The 19,806-nt window shown below is 35.5% G+C and overlaps 1 protein-coding gene across 2 annotated transcripts in view; it reads right to left on the bottom strand.

Moving 5' to 3' along the window:
* Nucleotides 1–19,806, bottom strand: part of brun (trafficking protein particle complex subunit brun) — a 452,915-nt gene that overhangs the window by 118,877 nt on the left and 314,232 nt on the right. For both annotated transcript variants that reach the window (XM_090414220.1, XM_090414221.1), the window contains exon 20: nucleotides 15,062–15,204. In XM_090414220.1, coding sequence (XP_090270346.1) covers nucleotides 15,062–15,204 — 143 coding nt within the window. The remainder of the gene's footprint in view (nucleotides 1–15,061; nucleotides 15,205–19,806) is intronic.

Genomic DNA, 19,806 nt, shown 5'->3' with positions numbered 1-19,806 from the left:
AACCTAAATTCATACAACATTTTAGAGTGCTATGCCTTTTCTGAAGAGTTGAATATACAGTAATTATTACTTCTTCAGTGGAACATTTGTGAAAAGAGAAGGAAAATCAAAGCTTTCCATGAACTCATCTTTTTCAAGATGAATGTCCTTTATCACACAAAACAAATGTTTGGTGTTCTTGATATAAGAATCTGTGGAATCTACCAATTCTCTTAATGGTTTGGCTACATACTTTGACAACTACATATACAGTAGAGAACAAATTAATCTGAACCAGAATTTTCAAGTTTTTGGTTTTTGTTTCAGTTCACAATAAGTTTGGTTTTGGTTTCGGGGATTTACTATTTTTGGTTTTGATTTTAGTTCACTGTTTTGGTTGGGTGCGGCATGTTTTAACTGTCTCTGCGATTTATTAATAGTGTTGTGCATTTTTAATAGTGTAAACAAGTTGACATTCATGATGTTTTATTCATTTTGAGTATGAATAAAATGGATACACCTCCAAGAAAGTGTTCAAAAATATGTACTCTTTCTCAGCACACATCCATGACTCAAAGGCAAATTGTCAATAAGTGTGATGTTGGTTTGGATACTGTTAATGCAAATTTTAAAGAGGTTTAGGGAGACATGTACCAGTCACTTCTCCTGTGACAAAAGGAAAATGTAGGTGAAAAAGGAAAGCTATACTTATTCAAGATTGTTTTCTAGTTAAGAAAAGCAAAATGAATCCAAGATTGTCTACTGTAGAGTTGAATAAAGACTTGGCAACTAGCGGGATTAATGTTTCTGACATGACAGTCCATCGAAAATTGTTGGAAGCAGGGAGGACTGCCCACGGACCAAAAAAGAAACAACTGTTGACGAAAACTATGCAGAAAAGAGGCTCAGTGGGCAAAAGTGTGTAAAGATTGGACTGTTGAGAAGTGGAAAAAGGTCATATTCTTAGATGAGAGCCAATTCTCTGTCCAAGGAGAGTGAGTACCCTATGTTCACAAATCAGCGGCTGTGAAGACTTCTCCTGCCTAACTTCAAACAAGCTCCTAAACACCCAACTAAAAAGATGTGCTGGGGTTGTTTTACACATAACAGTCCAGGATCACTTGTGCCTGTTGATGGTATGATGAAAAGTAACCCAATACATAAAACTATTGAAGAAAAGAGTAGTCCCACACATCCAGAAAGACAAAGAACTCATCTTCCACCAGAATCTCGCTCCATGCCACACTTCAAAAAAAGTGAAAGAGTTCCTCAAAAATCACTACATCCAACTGCTTCAGTGGCCAGGAAATTCTTCTGACATTAATCCAACAGAAAATTTGTGGGCCATAGTGAAAAAGAGACTTGGAAAATTAAATTGTGATACAAAGGATAACTTAATACAATCCATTATAAAAGTATGGTTTTCAGATGCAGAAATAATAAAAACGTGTTCCACCTTGGTAGAGTCCATGTCTAAGCCAGAGAAGCACATATAAATGATTAGGTAAAGTTGGAGTTTAATTTTTGTACTTATTTTCTTGCAAAATTAAAATTTTTCTTTAAAATGTGAGTGTTTGGACCTTGCTGTGAGGATGATTTATGTTATTCAGTCTGAGCAAGTGTTTGGTCTGAGCATGTTCCAACTGCTGAAGAAACAGTAGTTGGACCATGAAGAGGAAGAATAGAAGTCACATAGGTCATCCCATTTGGCATCCTTGTTATGCCAAAGGACACGAGACTGAAAACTGGTCAGTGAATGTTGTTCTGTGCAAAAGAAATCTGAGTTACTAAGAGGAGAACTAGCATCAACAGTATAATTAGAAGGGGAACTTGTTAGGAAGAGGTAAAGTGTGTTGGTAAATTGGAGGGGGGGGGTCAGGTATTCTGGTAGGAAGATTGATGAACCGAGACAGGTCACTGCTGATGGCAACCACCTCAGCATCCCTGCTTGTGCTTGATCAGTGAAACTGGATAAGCAGGGAAGCCAATATGAGTTGTGGACAGTGAAGTCCCTAAAAAGGATGACCTCACTATTGAGGTGTTTCGGCTGCAGAAAGTCAGGCTTGAGAAAGAGATCAGAGTGGTTGATGGAGTTTGGAGAGTGATAGAGAGAGCATATGAAAAGAGCAATTTGATTTGGCAGGGAAATTTTGAGCCAAAAGAGATCAAACAGTAGGTATTCAAGGATTTGTGATCTCTGGCATAGCATGTCATTTCTGATAAATGCACAAGTGCTGCCCCTTATGCATTTATCAGAAGGCAGAAAGAGCTGTGTAATTCATTTTAGAAATTATGGACTTTACAACCATGTTATAAATAACTATTTTAATTTTCGACGTTTCGACCATCATATTAAGGATCTGGAGTATACACAAATATACAAGGACAAGCTGAGTTCACACAGTACATTTCACACAGTATACTAAAGAGACAATGATTTGATCAATGGTTATTCTACTGGCATGACCTCTAGTGAAAGTATAATATATATTAAAAATATATATATAAAAAATACAAATAACATTTAAAAATTAATTAGAAACTACATCAAAGCTATATTCTATTCAAGATAACACCAGAGAAACATTCTTTCATATAGAGAGTTTTCTTCCAGTAACTTGATGTCCTAATTTAACATGACAATTGTTATATTAGATTTAAGATTCTGGATTATCTACACTCCTGTTTATAGTTAACTCTTAAGGAGAAAGGTTCCTTAGGTAGAATATGTGCCTTCCATATGCTTGGAATTTTTAGACCATCATTATTGTTAAGATTAGGGTGGTTGATAAGAATCTCACAGGCTTCCTTAAATTTACGTTCATACCATGTTTTGGTGTGATGTAAACAACTGGTGTTTTTCCAGCCAATTCTATGTAAAGTGTTCAGAGCATGATCAGAAAGGCCAGCTTCACCATAGTTATTATATTTAATGTGTCGTTTATGTTCCTTTTGTCTGATAGGAATTGTGCGTCCTGTTTTCCCTATATATGGTAGATTACAGGTGCAATAAATAAGGTATACTCCAGGGTAGGCAAGTGGAGGGAGTGGGGTCTTTGGATGAGTTGAGTAAGCTTTTTAATTTTTGCAGGAGGTTTAAAAGTGGCTTTAAGGTTGTATTTCTGTAGTATTCTGTTTATTTTATCTGATGTCCCTTTAATGTATGGAATGGTTATAGTTTTATTGTAGTCTATTTTATCTTTGTTTTTTAGTGAGGTCTTGTAGAGAATTTTGTTCATAATGTTTTGGCTGTAACCATTTTTTAGGAAAGTATTACTGATAACTTAAAATTCATCTTTAAGGGTTTGTTCATTTGAGCATATCTTCAAAGCCCTGTTTTTTAGAGTATTAATGACACCTAGTTTTTGTGTTCGGTGGTGGTAGGAGTTTATGTGTGTGTGTGTGTGTATCGGCCAGTATGTGTTGCTTTCCGATAAACAGTGAAGGAAAGACTGCCAGAAGGAAGATGTGTGGCAAGTGTATCTCTAAAAAACAGGGCTTTGAAGCTATGCTCCAATGATCAAGCGCTTAAAGATGAATTTAAAGTTATCAGTAATACTTTCCTAAAAAACAGTTACAGCCAAAACACTATCAACAAAATCCAAAATCCCACTCCCTCCACTGGCCAACCCTGGAGTATACGGTATTTATTGCACCTGTAATCTACCATATATAGGGGAAACAGGATGCACAATTCCTAGCAAGCAAAAGGAACATAAGCGACACATTAAATATAATAACTATGGTGAAGCTGGCCTTTCTGATCATGCCCTGAACACTTTACATAAAATTGACTGGAAAAGCATCAGTTGTTTACATCACACCAAAACATGGTATGAACGTAAATTTAAGGAAGCCTGTGAGATTCTTATCAACCACCCAAATCTTAACAATAATGATGGTCTAAAAATTCCAAGCATATGGAAGGCACATATTCTACCTAAGGAACCTTTTCTCCTTAAGAGTTAACTATAAACAGGAGTGTAGATAATCCAGAATCTTAAATCTAATATAACAATTGTCATGTTAAATTAGGACATCATAGTTATTGGAAGAAAACTCTCTATATGAAAGAATGTTTCTCTGGTGTTATCTTGAATAGAATATAGCTTTGATGTAGTTTCTAATTAATTTTTAAATGTTATTTGTATTTTTTATATATATATTTTTAATATATATTATACTTTCACTAGAGATCATGCCAGTAGAATAACCATTGATCAAATAATTGTCTCTTTAGTATACTGTGTGAAATGTACTGTGTTAACTCAGCTTGTCCTTGTATATTTGTGTATACTCCAGATGATGACCTTAATATGATGGTCAAAACGTTGGAAATTAAAATAGTTATTTATAACATGGTTGCAAAGTCCATAACATCCATGTAATGTGTAATTTTGGCAGTTGAAGTGGACAATGATTGCTGAGGTTGGCAAATGGGGTCATGATAGTGTCTATTTATTATTATTTTTTCTCAGTAAAGAAATTGTTTTACACTGAGTGTTAAGAAATTACACAAGAGTTTATTCCGATTGGTGCAATGACTAACTCTATTTCTTTTAGAATCCAGAAAATAATTTACTTGAGTACCAAATAAAAAATATATACATTTTAATGAAACTAAAACATTATATACATTTTAAATAAAACTACATAAATAACTACAAAAATAACTCGCCCCAAGGCCTAAAATAAGAAGATTCTTTTAAGATCTCCTCATCTTAAAAGAATACAGGCATTCACTCTCTGACTCTTTCTATAATCACCATATATTATCGTGTATAATGCGAAAAATTTATGGTAAAAAACACTACTTAAAGTTAGGAGTTCGCATTATATGCAAATCCTAAAAAATATAACAGCTTATTAGACTTGCACACAAATATATATACTACCTAATGCCTATGCAACCAAATCTACTTGACTCACTCGCATTCGGCGACCGAGCATGCATCATATCTGCGCATAAAGCTACTTACATTACTGGCATTATGCGCAGATACGATGTGCTCTCCGTCGCCGAATGATAGAGCACAGCGAGATAGATAGAGCACAGTTAGGTATATCGGTTTAACCACAGTTCATTTTAAATATTATTCGTTAAACAAACCTAGCCTGAAAATGAGCCAACAGAAACGTAAACGTTCATCTTTTGAAGCAGGATTTAAATTGCGTGTCGTGCAGTTTGCAGAAGAACACAATAACAGTGTTGCTATGAGAGAATTTGGTGTAGCAGAGAGTAATATTAGACTTTGGCGTAAGCAAAAAGACAGTCTTGAAAAAATCCTGGAAGTGTCACGGATATGAACTTTCCCAAATTGGCAATATGGATGAGATGCCCATGTACTTTGATATGCCCGGGAATCGAACAGTAAACTCAATTGGTGAAAAGGGTGTCTTCATAAAAACAACGGGACATGAAAAAACGCATTTTACCGTTGTTCTAGCATGCATGGCAGACGGAACCAAATTAAAGCCAACAGTGATATTTAAAAGGAAGAAAATTCCAAAGCATATGAAATTTCCACCAGGTGTAATTGTTCGTGTCAATCAGAAAGGTTGGATGGATGAAGAAGGTGTACAATTGCGGCTGGATCAAGTATGGAACATACGTCCAGGTAGCTTGTTACGTCAACAAAGCATGCTAGTCTGGGATATGTTCCGGGCGCATTTAACAGAGGCAAGCAAAGAGAAAGCATGTGAGCTAAGTACAGACCTAGCAGTCATACCGGGTGGTCTAACTTCCGTTTTGCAGCTGCTTGATGTCAGCTTGAATAAGCCATTTAAAGATCACTTACGTGAAAAATGGAGAGAATGGATGTCATCTAGTTTAGTGAAGATGACAAATGGTGGGAATTTTCAGAAGCCTGAGATCACCCTAGTCACCAGCTGGATTAAAGAAGCATGGGATTCGATACCATCTGAAATGATTCAACGCTCATTTCTTAAATGTGGAATAAATAATTCAATGGATGGATTCGAAGATCACGTCATATACGAAAGCGAGGATGATGCACAACAAATTGGAGAGCATGAAGACGATGACAACAACTGCTACTGATGACGCAATCCCTACAGATGAATTTATAAATGAAATGTTTGACGACTCAAAAGATGAAGAAGAATTTAAAGGATTTTGACATTTTGTTTTAAAATAAATATTTCTTTCATTAATTCGTATTGCATTTTGACATTTTGTTTTAAAATAAATATTTCTTTAGTTAATTCGTTTTGTATTTTGACATTGTTTTAAAATAAATATTTCTCTAGTTAATTCGTATTGTATTATTTATAATGTTATGGAACAAGATTAACAGATCGTATTATACGTGGACATGGCATTTTAGGGCTAGTTTTCAAACAAAAAATCTAGTTCGCATTATACGTGGATCACATTATACGCGATAATACATGATAGTTTGTTTAATATATACTTGATCATGCCTACCAAACTAAACACTTTGTTTACACAACAAAATACTCATCAGAGTCAGTTTTCTTGTTGGGCCCTTTCCTGGAAACATAGAACTACCTCTTCACTTTCATGGGATACTTTTTTTTTCTCCAATTCCTTATTTAGTATACAATTTTTTCAATCATTCCTCCTGTTTCACTGGAGTATAAATATTCTTACCTCTCACAGTTCAATTTGACACACAAATTACCAATTTTTGTACCAGAGAAAAAAGTTTCTTTACAATTTCAGGGTTTCATTCATTCTGTAACTTTTTCCCATAGAATAATAAAATAGATCTGGCATCCTTAAGACATAAGATGAAAATTTTCATTTAGCGTTTCCTCAAACATTGAATTAGAGTGTCAATTCCAATATCTTCTTTTATTTACTAAACACTTGTTGACAGTGTCAACTCTTCCAGTTTAAAGATTCACAGTGCTATGATTCCCTTTCGGAATCTTCTATTAATATTCTTTCGTCTGTCATGTTTTCTAAATAACTACCTAAGTACAAAATTCTCTGGCTGCCGTTATTACTTTTATTTCTCATGATATTTTTTTGTTCTATTTCTGGCAATTTCGTTTGTTATATTTACTGTTATTTTCTATGTTCTGTTTTTCCCAATTTCTTTTATGCTATTTTTCATGCTTTCTTTTATATGTAAATTGGAGAAAATAGTTCAATTGCATAAAAGAGGCTTCAAGACTGAAGCCTCCTTTAGCAAATTACCAACTGATCAGCATATCAAGAGTTGTTGTCCAAGTATTGGAGTAGTTGGTCAAGAGCAACATACAGGAATGGGTAGATGAAAATGAGATACTGTTTGGAGGATCAGCATGGTTTTGTGAAGGTAGGTCATGTCTCAGTGACTTGCACACATTTTATAATGGTTTACGGGAAAAGTTGCCCCCAGCATATTTCCCCCCCAACAAATTTCGCTCCCTGTAGATAATGAGTAGGTTACAAAAATGTAAATACAGTCAACTCTCGATAACTCAAATTTTTAATGAATTCCCAGCCCCTTTAGTGGAGATTTGATGCTAAACTCTTAACTTTTCCAAACAAATTTTAAAATTACATTCATGTACAAATTGTCACGTAGCTTTTAAACTAATTTCTCCCCTTTTGTATCTTCAGGGTTCTTTTTCCATTGTTAAAGTATTAACTGGAACTGTCAATCCTTTGACAATGGAAAGAATACATACTCGACCAAGAGGATGATAGTCACGTGATTAGTGACGGACATGGGGGAGAAAACAGTGGACACCGTGCATTTGCTGTTTTCGCTCCTCATTATCGGCAGTGCATCGTGTGAACAAGCTGAGCATCGCAGGCAGTGCAATATCTACATATTATTTTTGCATCTTGATTGATTAATGCTGTGTGTACAATGGCAAAAAGTGTTCCGTCAATAAGAGGCAAAAGAAAATTGGTAGATGATGACAACCACATTTACGTATTTTCAAAGAGAACTGTAGATGAACAACATGAAATCTAGGTTTGTGAAAAACGTTCCACCTGTAAAGGGCGTGTTTGGACAGAGGGTTTGGAAGGCCCAGCTGTGAAATTCGTAACTAAACATAACCATGCAGCTCAAGCTGCAAGGTCGGAAGCTTTGCAATTGATTGGTCAAATACAGCAACATGTAACAACCACAAACGAACGGCCACAGCAAATTGTTGCATCAGTAATTGCAGAGGCTCATGCCAATGTCACGGCATTACTTCCTAAAAAGGATTTACTTAAATGAACCATTCGTCATGTTCGATGCAACAATGGTACTCCTGCTTTACCGAGCAATCCTGGAGATTGCTCGGTAAAGCAGTAAAGGCGACTCGGTAAAGGCGACTTTTCCGGATCCCTTTTATAATACAGTAACAGCTGAGTTGGATACAGGTAATGGGTTTACAGTGATACTGCTGAACTTTGCAATGGCCTGACAGAATACCACATGGAACTCTAATCAGTAAACTGCAGCACATGGGGATGGATATAGGGTTGGTGAGATGGATATAAAGGGAGGGGGGGGGGGGTTGATGGAGAGATATCAGAGAGTAGTTTATTCAGGAGTAGAGTCAAAAAAAAGGCCTGTGACTAATGGCACGTCACAGGGTTCTGATCTTGGATTGCTAATGTTTAATTTATTCATTAACGATATAGGAAATGATCTGAGAGGATCTGTTTAGTTATGTGCCAATGATGCAAAGCTGGATAGAGCAATAGTTAATAAGATGATGACAAAATTTTGCAGGATGATTCAGATAGATTGGTAGACCAGGCAAGGAAAATGAATGTCAGTTTAATGTGGCAAAGTGTAAGGTTATGCATTTTGGAGTGAAAAGATTACCAGTGGTATACCACATTGGTGAAACTGTACTCCAGGAAATTGATGAAGCCAGAAATTTGGGAATGTTAGTGGATAGCGAGTTAAAATTTAGGCGGCACATGGCAAAAGTGGCTAAAGCAGCTCATCAGATCACTTGATTACTGAAGAATACTTTGATTAGCAGAGACAAGCAGGTTATTGTTCCTCTTTATCGAGCGTTGATAAGACCCCCATCTTGACTACTAAATGCAGTTCTGGGTGCCAGGATTTCTTGATGAGGTGGTGGTAGAGAGGATCCAGAGGCTAATAATCAAGATGGCAGTAGGTCTATGGAATGAACCTTACAAGAATAGGTTGAAGATTTGTGGGTTACAGAAACTGGTGTGATAAGAAGAAAAGGGGTAATATGAAGAATTTTGACAAGATTAATTCAGAGGACATTTTTCAGAACAGGTCTGGTGGTGGGAGAACTAGGGGCCATCTATGGAAACTGAGTAAAAGTGTAGTTAGCAAGAGTGTTAGAACTAGGTTTTTTGGTTGGAGAGTAGTGAATGAGTGGAATAGGTTGCCAGAGTTTGTTATGGGTGCCATGACTGTGAATAAATTCAAAGCAAAGTATGACAGATACTGCACAAATGTTGGATAGTTCTTGATATGATGTTTGGGGGTCTCCCTCGATAAGTCTAAGGACTCCTTGCAGTTGCCCATAATAATAATAATATTTTGAGATTTCCTTTGTTCTGTTTCCCATGATTTCTTTTGTCTCATAGGAATGGTGTACAGGTGTTAGTATTTTTACCCTAAATTCCCTATAGTAAACCCAGTATTATAATAAGTATGTCTCTTTTTCTAAGGGTTCACTACAGCAACTGTCTACTGTATATGGTTGTACAAGATTGAAAAAGTTTCTTCTTTAAAACATACTATTTATCTCGGTTTCACTAAATGCTACATAAGATAACTGAATATACAGGTAGCCTTTGTTTAACGTGGGATTTAATTAACACAGCGAAATTAGTTGTGACAATTCCTTTATATAGGCAGCAAGAATTTTAATTAACACGCCTTTAAGTTTACCATGCAAACCTCAATGAGTGTTTCCTAGCCGAGAGAAAGAAAGTTGTGAGCATGATGACATCATTCCTCCCATTAAGCATTAAGACTGGGTGTATTACAAGCTCCAATTGTTGAAGATTGGTTTGTCTTATTTTTGTCCAGCAGTTGAAGCTTATTGCAAGAGAAATAACTTAGCTTTCAAAGCTCTTTTGCTTTTAGGTAATGCATCTGGTCATCCAAATTCTCTTAATGATCTGTGTGAGAATGTGAAAGTTTTATTTTTTCCCACCAAATATGACATAATTGCATATGCAATGATGCCCATGTCCATGGGCGTCATTGCAACTTTCAAAGCCTATTTTCTTAAAAAGACATTCTCAAAGGCAGTAGAAACAACAATGGGAGAAAATGCAATTATGTTCCAAGAATTTTGGAAGAATTTTAACATTAAACATGCAATTGAACACATTCATGACTTGTGGGAGCAAATATCTTCTAGCTGTATGAGAGAGCTGTTTGGAAAAACCTTTTACCAGAATGCACTAATGACTTAGGTGGTTTTCAAAATCCTGTGAACAACATGGTCAAAGAAATCGTTGCAATTGGTGAAGACCTTGGTTTTGATGGTGTTGATGCAGAAGATGTTAAAGAATTATTGGATTCAAATTCAAAAGATTTCAGTGACAATGATCTTCTTGAAATTGAACGACAACGTGCATATAAAGACAACGAACAAATGGAATGTGAAGATGAGATAACAATCAAAGAACTGGATGGAATATTTCACAGTTTAAAATCGCTTAACAGCAAGTAGATGTTAATCTAAGAATGCTTTTTTTTTTTTTGTTTGCCTGAGGTCTAGAGAGTCATTTTGCTTGTTTTCGTAGAGTTTATGCTGATAAGAAAAAAACTTACGTTGCGTAACTAATATAGGTACAAGAATTTATTAAACATTTACTTTCCATTCATTTTTTATTTTTCCTAAAAGAGTACCATATAAAATGAATTGTAATACAGTAATCCATCATGGACGAATTGTAATTTTTATCAATATTATCATTGATTATTATATTTGATAATGTGATTTTGATATAAGCAGAAACATAGAGGGATTAATTAATCGTTAATCAAGGGATACCTGTATTTGTATATAAGTAACTGGTATAGGTAGCACGAAAATTCAAAGATTTTTCTTTTGTTCTGCTAATGTCTGTTTTCTCGTTAGGTGTGAGTAAGCGTGGGCAACATTGTTAAAACAATTATCATCCTGCCTCAAGAAAGTAAACAATCAAACAGATTCATTTCGACCAATTGAAATGTATCAATGAACTTACATTATCTCTGGATGAAGATGATAATCTACGAGAAGGTCTCATTGATGTTCTTTCAGCTTCATTTGGCATATATTACTCATTTATCTAGTACATGCTATTAAGAGAAACTTCCTTCTACGATCATTTTTCATTAGAACATCTGCTATACTTTCACTTTCTTTATTCATCACCAATTATCTATCATATATATAAAATCCAACATCCCACTCACCAAACTTGGCTTTTCGTTCATTCCTTCCACCCCTTTTCTTTACAAAATTTTACAAAATCACCATTGGCAAAATTTAGTGCAGTTTTCAAAGGTATTAACACTAGATTTTACTGCAACATTTTGTTGCAAGTAAAAAATTTTGTTGTAAGTCACAGCTATTTAAATCCCATACTACAGGTTCTAGTATTTTCTGTGTTAATTATTAAAAATATCAGTTTAAAGGATTTTAAAATACATCAAAATCCAGATTTAAGAATAAATTAATCACTTATTTAGATTTTTAATCTCCATTACTTCAGAATATATGTTAAAATTAATAATAATAAAAAAAGTATGATTATCCTGAAGCTTATTTTTTTTTCCTTTAAAAGTGAAGTAAGTACTACTACTACTACTATGTTCACTGGGCATCTACAGATGCCATATGGTCACTCCAATGCTCTGTGATGTTTCACACCACGCCTCGCCATGAAGTCCTGTTGTTTGCTTTTCTGGCAGCCTCAACTCTCTGAAGATCAATCACTCCACACATGCCATCCATCCATCTCATTGATGGTCTACCCCTGCCTCTTTTTCCAGGAACTTTACCTTCTATTACTGTTCTGAGAAGTCCTCCTTCCATCCTTTCTATGTGTCCAAAATATTTTAACTTTCTTCTGTCAATATCCTTAAGGAGCCTTAAAGTTCTACTGATCTTTTCTAACACCCATTCATTTGTATCCCTTTCAGTACATGATATCCTCAACAGCCTTCTGTAACACATCTCAAAAGCAGATATCCATTTCTTATCTGACTTCTTTAGGTTCCAAGTCTCGCATCTATAAGTCGCTGTGGAAAAATAACTGCATCCAAAATCCTCAACTTTGTTCCCATGGAGATAGATCCATCCTTCCGGATTTTAGACAGGTCTCCGACTGTTGTTTTAGCCATTCCTAACCTTTTTCTGACATCTTCTGAATAGCAATTCTTCACATTAATAATGGATCCCATGTACTCAAACTTGCTGACTTCCTCAATTCTTTCTCAAGAGCTTCCCTGTTTGTTTTTCCTTTGAGAATCATGATCTTTGTCTTGCTAGAATTGAGTTGAAGTCCTCTGTTATTACTATCTTGTTAACTTTGTCAAGAATTAGTCCTAGTTCTTCCATGTCATTACAAAGGAGTATTGTATCATCAGCATACCTCAGATTACTGATCAATCTACCTCCTATCCTAATTTCTGTCCTGAGCTAATCCAATGCTTCATGCATGATGTCCTCTGCATATATACTAAACAAGTGAGGAGAAAGTAAACATCCTTGCCTAACTCCTTTTCCAACTTGAAGCCAGTCAGTCAATCCAACACCTGTTCTTACCATAGCTCTTGCTCCTTATACAAGTCGGCTATCAACCTGATAGTGTGTTGATGAAAACCCATTCTTTTCATTACTTCCACCGTTTCACATGCTCGACACAGTCAAAAGCTTTAGAGTAGTCTAAGAAACACATTACCAGAGGGAGTCTGAATTCTTTATATTTTTCTATCATCTGTCTAAGGCAAAGGATCTGATCTCTGGTGCCCCTACCTTTCCTAAAGCCTGCTTATTCCTCGGGCATCTCTGCCTCAACTTTGGCCTCAATTGTATTTAGTAAGATCTTTAATAAAATTTTGCTTGCATGAGATATCAAACTAATAGTTCTATAATTCTTGCATGCCTTCATATCACCTTTCTTATATAGTGGTATGAAAACTGACTTCTTCCAGTCTCTAGGCCATGATCCTGTCTCCCATACCCTTGTAATCAATCTATGAAACACTCTTATACCTCCATCCCCTGTGGCCTTAATTAACTCTGCTGGGATTTCATCTGCACCTGGGACCTTACTGCTGTTAAGCTGCTTAACTGCTCTTTCAACTTCATGCCTAGGTGGAGGAGGTTCCAAATAAAAATTTTCTTGGTGGGAGGACTCCACATTTTCTTTATCCACTCTGCTGTACAGTTCCTCAAATTATTCTTTCCATCTGTTTTTGATTTCCAACTCTTCTGTTAGTAATGATCCATCTTTGATGACATTCGATTCAGGCTTAAACTTGTGCTTTAAGTCACGAACTAAATAAAACATCCTTTTATAATTATGCATCCTCATCTGGAACTCTATTTCTTCGCATTTATTAGTACAGAACTTTTCCTTGTCCTTCTTGATGGCTCTTCTGACTTCTCTATGTAATCTCTTGTATTCTTCAGTCATTGTGTCTCTTTGTTTTTCCAACTGCCTTCTTTTGATTAGTTCCCATGTTGAATCTAATATCCATGGGTCTCTTGGTTTTCTTATTGGGCTGAGATACTTCTTTGCTGTATGTATTCATCTTGACTCCTTCCCATGAAGCATTTCTGGTGAGTTTCCCTCATTGGTTTCCAAAAAATCATCCAACCGAGTTGATGTTTCTTCTGTGAATCCACTAGGAATTACTCTAACATCCAATCTAGTGGGATGTGCCTGACCTGGAAGTTTTCGGAGACTTAGTCTTACTTTGGCTCTTACTAGCTGATGGTCTGTACCACAATCTGCTCCAGAACAAGTATGCACATCAGAGATGCTTGTCTTCCACCGCTGGAGAGCCAGGATGTAATCAATCTGGTACCTTGACCTATCAATGTTAGATGTCCAAGTATAGGTCCATCGTGGATGTTTCTGGAAGCAGGGTAATGGTAATAACTAATCTGTTAGCATGGGCAAATTCCAACAGTCTTTCACCATGGGTGTTACGTTCACCCAGACCAAACATGCCACACTCCGGACTGACTCTCATACTCTTTCCCACTTTTGCATTTAAGTCCCCTAAGATGTACAGTACGTCTCTCCTTGGTAGGCAGTTCAAAACAGTTTGTAAGTTTTCATAGAATTTTTCAGGCCTATCCATGTGGGGTAAATAAACTATCACAATCGATACATTGGTAGGCTGAGCCTTAAGTCTAATAGAGAGTATCCTATCATTAATGGGATTATAACCAAGAAGGCTTCTTGCCTGAGCTGTCTTCAGTATCACAGCTACCCCCATGATGTTTTGAATCACCACTTAAGTAAATAACTAGCTTACCATCCTGTCTTTTGAAGTGACCTTCTAAATTCCATCTGGTCTCTGTAATTCCCAAGATGTCAATTTTATACCTATCCATCTCTTTACAGACAATCTCAAGAGTACCCATCTATAAACCCCGGACATTCCATGTGCCTATGTAAAATTCCTTTCTAAGATTAATCTTATACATTCTGTGTTGCTCGTTCACAGTATCACTGACTTTTGATGGAGACTGTAATATACTTCTTGAACAGGACCCTCTGCCTAAGCCCTGAACACAGCTCTGATTATCCTGCACGACAGCAGATGCAGCATGAGATGCGTTATAAGGCACAACCATATTAGCATTTTGGAGTGAAGTCACTGCAAGAAGAAAGTGGTACGGTTGCAGAATTGCAGCCATTTCCACATAAGATGAAATAGCAAAATAGGAAAGATTCACACCTAGCCCTCGAGCACTCTAATAGCATTGAGGGGAAGGAGCAAGAAGAAAAGAAAGAAGGAAAGAAAAAAAGGGGAGGGACCAGTCTACAGATAATATAATAGATGTATATTACATGAAGCCTGTACTCACGAAAGTGAGCCCTTGAGGATAAGTAGCTACAATCCACAATATTTAATATAAATTTTTCTCTTACACTTCAGCAGGAAGAACATCCCACTTTGTAATAAAGACAGATGACTGAACTTCCACATTGATAGCAACAGCACATTGTCGACAGAATTTTGCCTCCATACCAGGGCCACCAGTATACTGAAGCTGCAACACTGCTTCCACTATCTAAATAAAAATATTTATTTTAGAGATTTCTGCAAATGTAATTCAGGTTTAAAATGCAAAAAAGTTCAAATCATAATGATATGTGCTTTATAAATTTACAAAAACTAATAATTACACATGTAGAAAAATATGTGTAATTATTAGTTTTTGTAATATTTAAGCATCAAATATTACACAAATGACATGTGCTTGTTAAAATAGCATAGCATAGTTATAAAATTATCTCTGCTGAACTAAATTTATATGAAAGATGCAAATGTTATGTTTTGAAGCTGACTACATTAACCACTAACCTTTCATCTTTATGACATTGCCAACATTTCTAATTTTTTGGCAAGAATTATTTAGTAGATAATGTTGTGAAATAGCATTCCTTTATAGAACAACTTTTAGTATTATCAGTACTGATATCAATATTCACTTATTAGTTTTAATGATACCTGGCATCCTTGAAAAATTTAATGCAAATAATAAGTTTCTACACAGCAGCCTCACGGGTAGGAGATCTCTGATGATCCAAGTGATATTACATCTTCTTAGCAAAGCATTTTATAATCACGATAATCTTATCAAAATTAGTGGAAGAGTCAAGTTCAGCAGGACTTTGTTCTCCATCTTAGAACCTGGCATCCTTGAAAAATTTAATGCAAATAATAAGTTGCTACACAGCAGTCTCATGGATAGGAGATCTCTGATGATCCAAGTGATATTACATCTTCTTAGCAAAGCATTTTATAATCACGATAATCTTATCAAAATTAGTGGAAGAGTCAAGTTCAGCAGGACTTTGTTCTCCATCATAGAACAGGTTGCAAAGGCAATGAAACCTGATAGCATTTCTTTAAATACCTGATCATTTCTACATAAATTTGTTGAACAATGGTCATGTGATATACTGCCCAACATTGGCTGGTTAGGATTGCAATGTCTTAACAATAGCTTGAATTTATTCTGCTAATGCCTGAAAGGTATATGGCTAATATGAAGAATAAAATTTTTCATAGAGTAGTAATGCCTCAACCGTTGGCAATGAAGGTAGAACACTGGTCTTATATCATTCTATATATATAAAAAGATAAGCCAAAATTGGAAACATTTTTATGTCATGTTTTTTGTCTCTTCATTGTTTTGAAACGACTAACAATGTACAGGTATCCCTTGCTTAATGCAGATTTGATTATCGCGTCGAAATTAATTGCGGCAAGAGTTTTGATTAATGCGCCTTTAAATTTACCACACAAAATCATGCTTACGCCATGAGGCTGCTAGCATCGTGGTCATCCAAATTCTCTTAATGATCTGTGTGAGAATGTGAAAGTTTTATTTTTCCCACCAAATACATCATTGTTACAACCTATGGATATGGGAGTCATTGCAACTTTCAAAGCCTATTTTCTTAAGAAGACATTCTCAAAGGCAGTTGAAACAACAACGGGTGAAAATCATGAAAATCACACCACAAGGCTGGGAAAATCCTGAGAAAATCATGCCACGAGGCTGAGTGCCAGCCAGTTACTTCACTGCTAGCATTAAGAGTAGGTGCAATACAAGCTCCAGTTGTTCTGTTGTACATATTTACAAATTACGTTCTTCGTAAATTTTACAGCCCATTGATCATGTCGAAGAATAAGAGCAATTCCACAACTAGGTCATTAAGTGAAAAAAAGAAGAGGAAGGTAATTACCTTCGATACAAAACTTGATATAATTAAAAGATTTAAACATGGTGAAAGTAAAAGTAAGATCGGATGCGAACTTGGTTTTAACGAGTCTACAATACGGACTATTTTATCCAAAGCTGATGAGCATTGCGAGCAAGGTAAAGTAGCATCTACATCTGAAAGTATGCAATGCACATATAACCGGAGTGCTATAATGGTTGAAATGGAAGATCTGTTGATTATTTGGCTGGAAGACTGCAATCAAAAGAGAATTCCAATTAGTGCCTATAATATCATGGCCAAAGCTCTAAGCCTGTTTTTCAAGACTTAAAGAGACTAAATATTAAGAAGACAATTCAAAATTCACAGCTAGCAAAGGCTGGCTTGAAAATTTTAAATCTAGAGCTGGACTAAAGAATGTGAAAATAACAGGTGAAGCTGCAAGTGCCGATGAAGATGCTGCATCCACATTTCCTGCTGAGCTGCAGAAAATTATCGAAGAAAATGATTCCGATTACTGCCAAATTTTCAATGTAGAAGAAACTGGACTCTATTGGAAAAAAATGCCATCTAGAACTTTTATATAAAAAAAAAAAGCAGCGCAGCCTTTTTTTTTTTATATAAAAAAAGATCACATAACTGTTATGCTTGAAGGGAATGCTAATGGAGATTTTAAATTGAAGCCGCTGCTTCTCTATCGAATTCAGAAACCAAGGGCTTTAAAAGGATGTAACAAGAACTCCTTACCTGTAATTTGTCTGGCGAATCAGACGGCTTGGCTTAACCAAAGTCTATTCGAAGATTTCTACTTCGAATTGTTATTTCAAATTCTTATTTCTCTTGCAATAAGTTTCAATTGCCCGGCAATTGAAACTTATTGCAAGAGAAATAACTTAGCTTTCAAAGCTCTTTTGCTTTTAGACAACACACCTGGTCATCCAAATTCTCTTAATGATCTGTGTGAGAATGTGAAAATTTTATTTTTCCCACCAAATACGATATCACTGCTACAACCCATGGACATGGGCGTCATTGCAACTTTCAAAGCCTATTTTCTTAAAAAGACATTCTCAAAGGCAGTAGATACAACAATGGGAAAAAATGCAATTACACTCCAGGAATTTTGGTAAAAATTTAACATTGAACACACAATTGAGAACATTCGTGACTTGTGGAAGCAAGTGTCTTCTAGTTGCATGAAAGCTGTTTAGAAAACCTTCTGCCAAAATGCGCTAATGACTTAGGTTGTTTTCAAAATCCTGTGAACAACGTGGTCAAAGAAATCGTTGCAATTGGTGAAGACCTTGGTTTTGATGGTGTTGTTGATGCAGAAGATGTTAAAGAATTATTGGATTCAAATTCAAAAGATTTCAGTGACAACGATCTTCTTGAAATTGAACAATGCACATATGAAGACAACGAACAAATGGAATGTGAAGATGAGGTTCCTAAGGAAATAACAGTCAAAGAACTGGATGGAATATTTCGCAGTTTAGAATCGCTTAAGCAGCAAATAATGGATATGGATCCAGATGGTAATCGAAGAATGCTTGTTTGCCGAGGTCTGGAGAGTCATTTTGCTTGTTATCGTAGAATTTATGCCTATAAGAAAAATATAAAACTGTTCAAACGACTCTTTATACTTCTTTTGATTGAAAAAAATTGCAGTAACTAATGTAGGTACAGTATTTATTAAACATTTACTTTGCATTCATTTTTTATCTTTCCTAAAAGAGTACCATATAAAACAAACTATTAGTACAGTAATTGATCAGGGACGAATTTTACTTTTTACCATTGATTATTAGATTTGATTAACGTGATTTTGATATACACGGTAACATTTGTCTCATGAAGGCAAATGTCAGGAGTTTGTCAGGAGCCCCCCAGTACTTATATAATAGAGTAAACTGGGTGAGACTCCTAACATTAAGATGATAGATTCAAATATATGAACAGTTCATAAAAGTTTAAATAAATTTAAAAACTTTTTAAATATAATACAAAAATTAAAGTTCAAAAAAACTTTTTTTTAAAGTAAAGCTTTATATACTCAGGGAGCAAAAGTGAGTTTAAATGTATCAAATATGCATGCATTATTTGAAAAGAATTATATATAAAGACTACGCTGTAATCTTTGATTCACAAATTCACTTAGAAGCTTCTCTAGAATAAGATAATTAAGAAATATCAGCCAAAAATGTCATCACATAATATGTGATGGCTTCATAAAATTTTCTTCAAAACTCCTTATTCTGGATATTCTGGCCTACACTTTATAAATTTCATAACTCCTCTCACCCTTATTCTCATAATATTCCTTCCACATCATCCTTTTCTTATGGATTTCTAGCTAAATAATGATGCACATCCATTTCACTCCCACCCTATTTGTTCTTCAAGCTCTAAGGCACATTTAGATACATTTAAAGCTTCCAATGCATTGATGATATTCTTCCTGTTTTGTAAATGATACCATGGGAATGAACATGGTATTCTTCTGAGTTTGTCATACTCGTACTTTGGTTTTTTATAGTTCAGCATATAATCTTTCCTAATCAGAACATTCATATGCATAGCTACTTCTCCGGTCAGTGCAACATGATGACCATCAAAAATTGGCAGCAAAACAGTCGCATCTTTAACTGAGACTCCTTCTGATGCTATAATCAAAATTTAGTACCCATCAGGATGATTTGGAGATGCATTTCTTCATCCCCAGCAACTGCCAAGTCTATACCCCACCTTTTAGCCTCCCTTTCACACTGGATAGGCTTTCATGAGTTTCTAACCTAATTGGACTCAAATCATCTAATATCATTAGTAGAACCCCCCCCCCCCCCCAATCTCTTCTGTCATTCCTAAAAATACAACATCCTTTATATTTGATTCCAGTTCTACATCCAACTCGGAGAGCTAGGTTTTACTAATGCTAACAATTT

The sequence above is a fragment of the Typopeltis vanoorti genome, chromosome 25 (assembly GCF_054136105.1).
Source record: "Typopeltis vanoorti isolate ZY-2024b chromosome 25, IOZ_Tvanoo_1.0, whole genome shotgun sequence".
NCBI classification, from domain to species: domain Eukaryota; kingdom Metazoa; phylum Arthropoda; class Arachnida; order Uropygi; family Thelyphonidae; genus Typopeltis; species Typopeltis vanoorti.
Note: the sequence above shows the minus strand (reverse complement) of the source record. Positions and strands in the feature narration are given on the sequence as shown.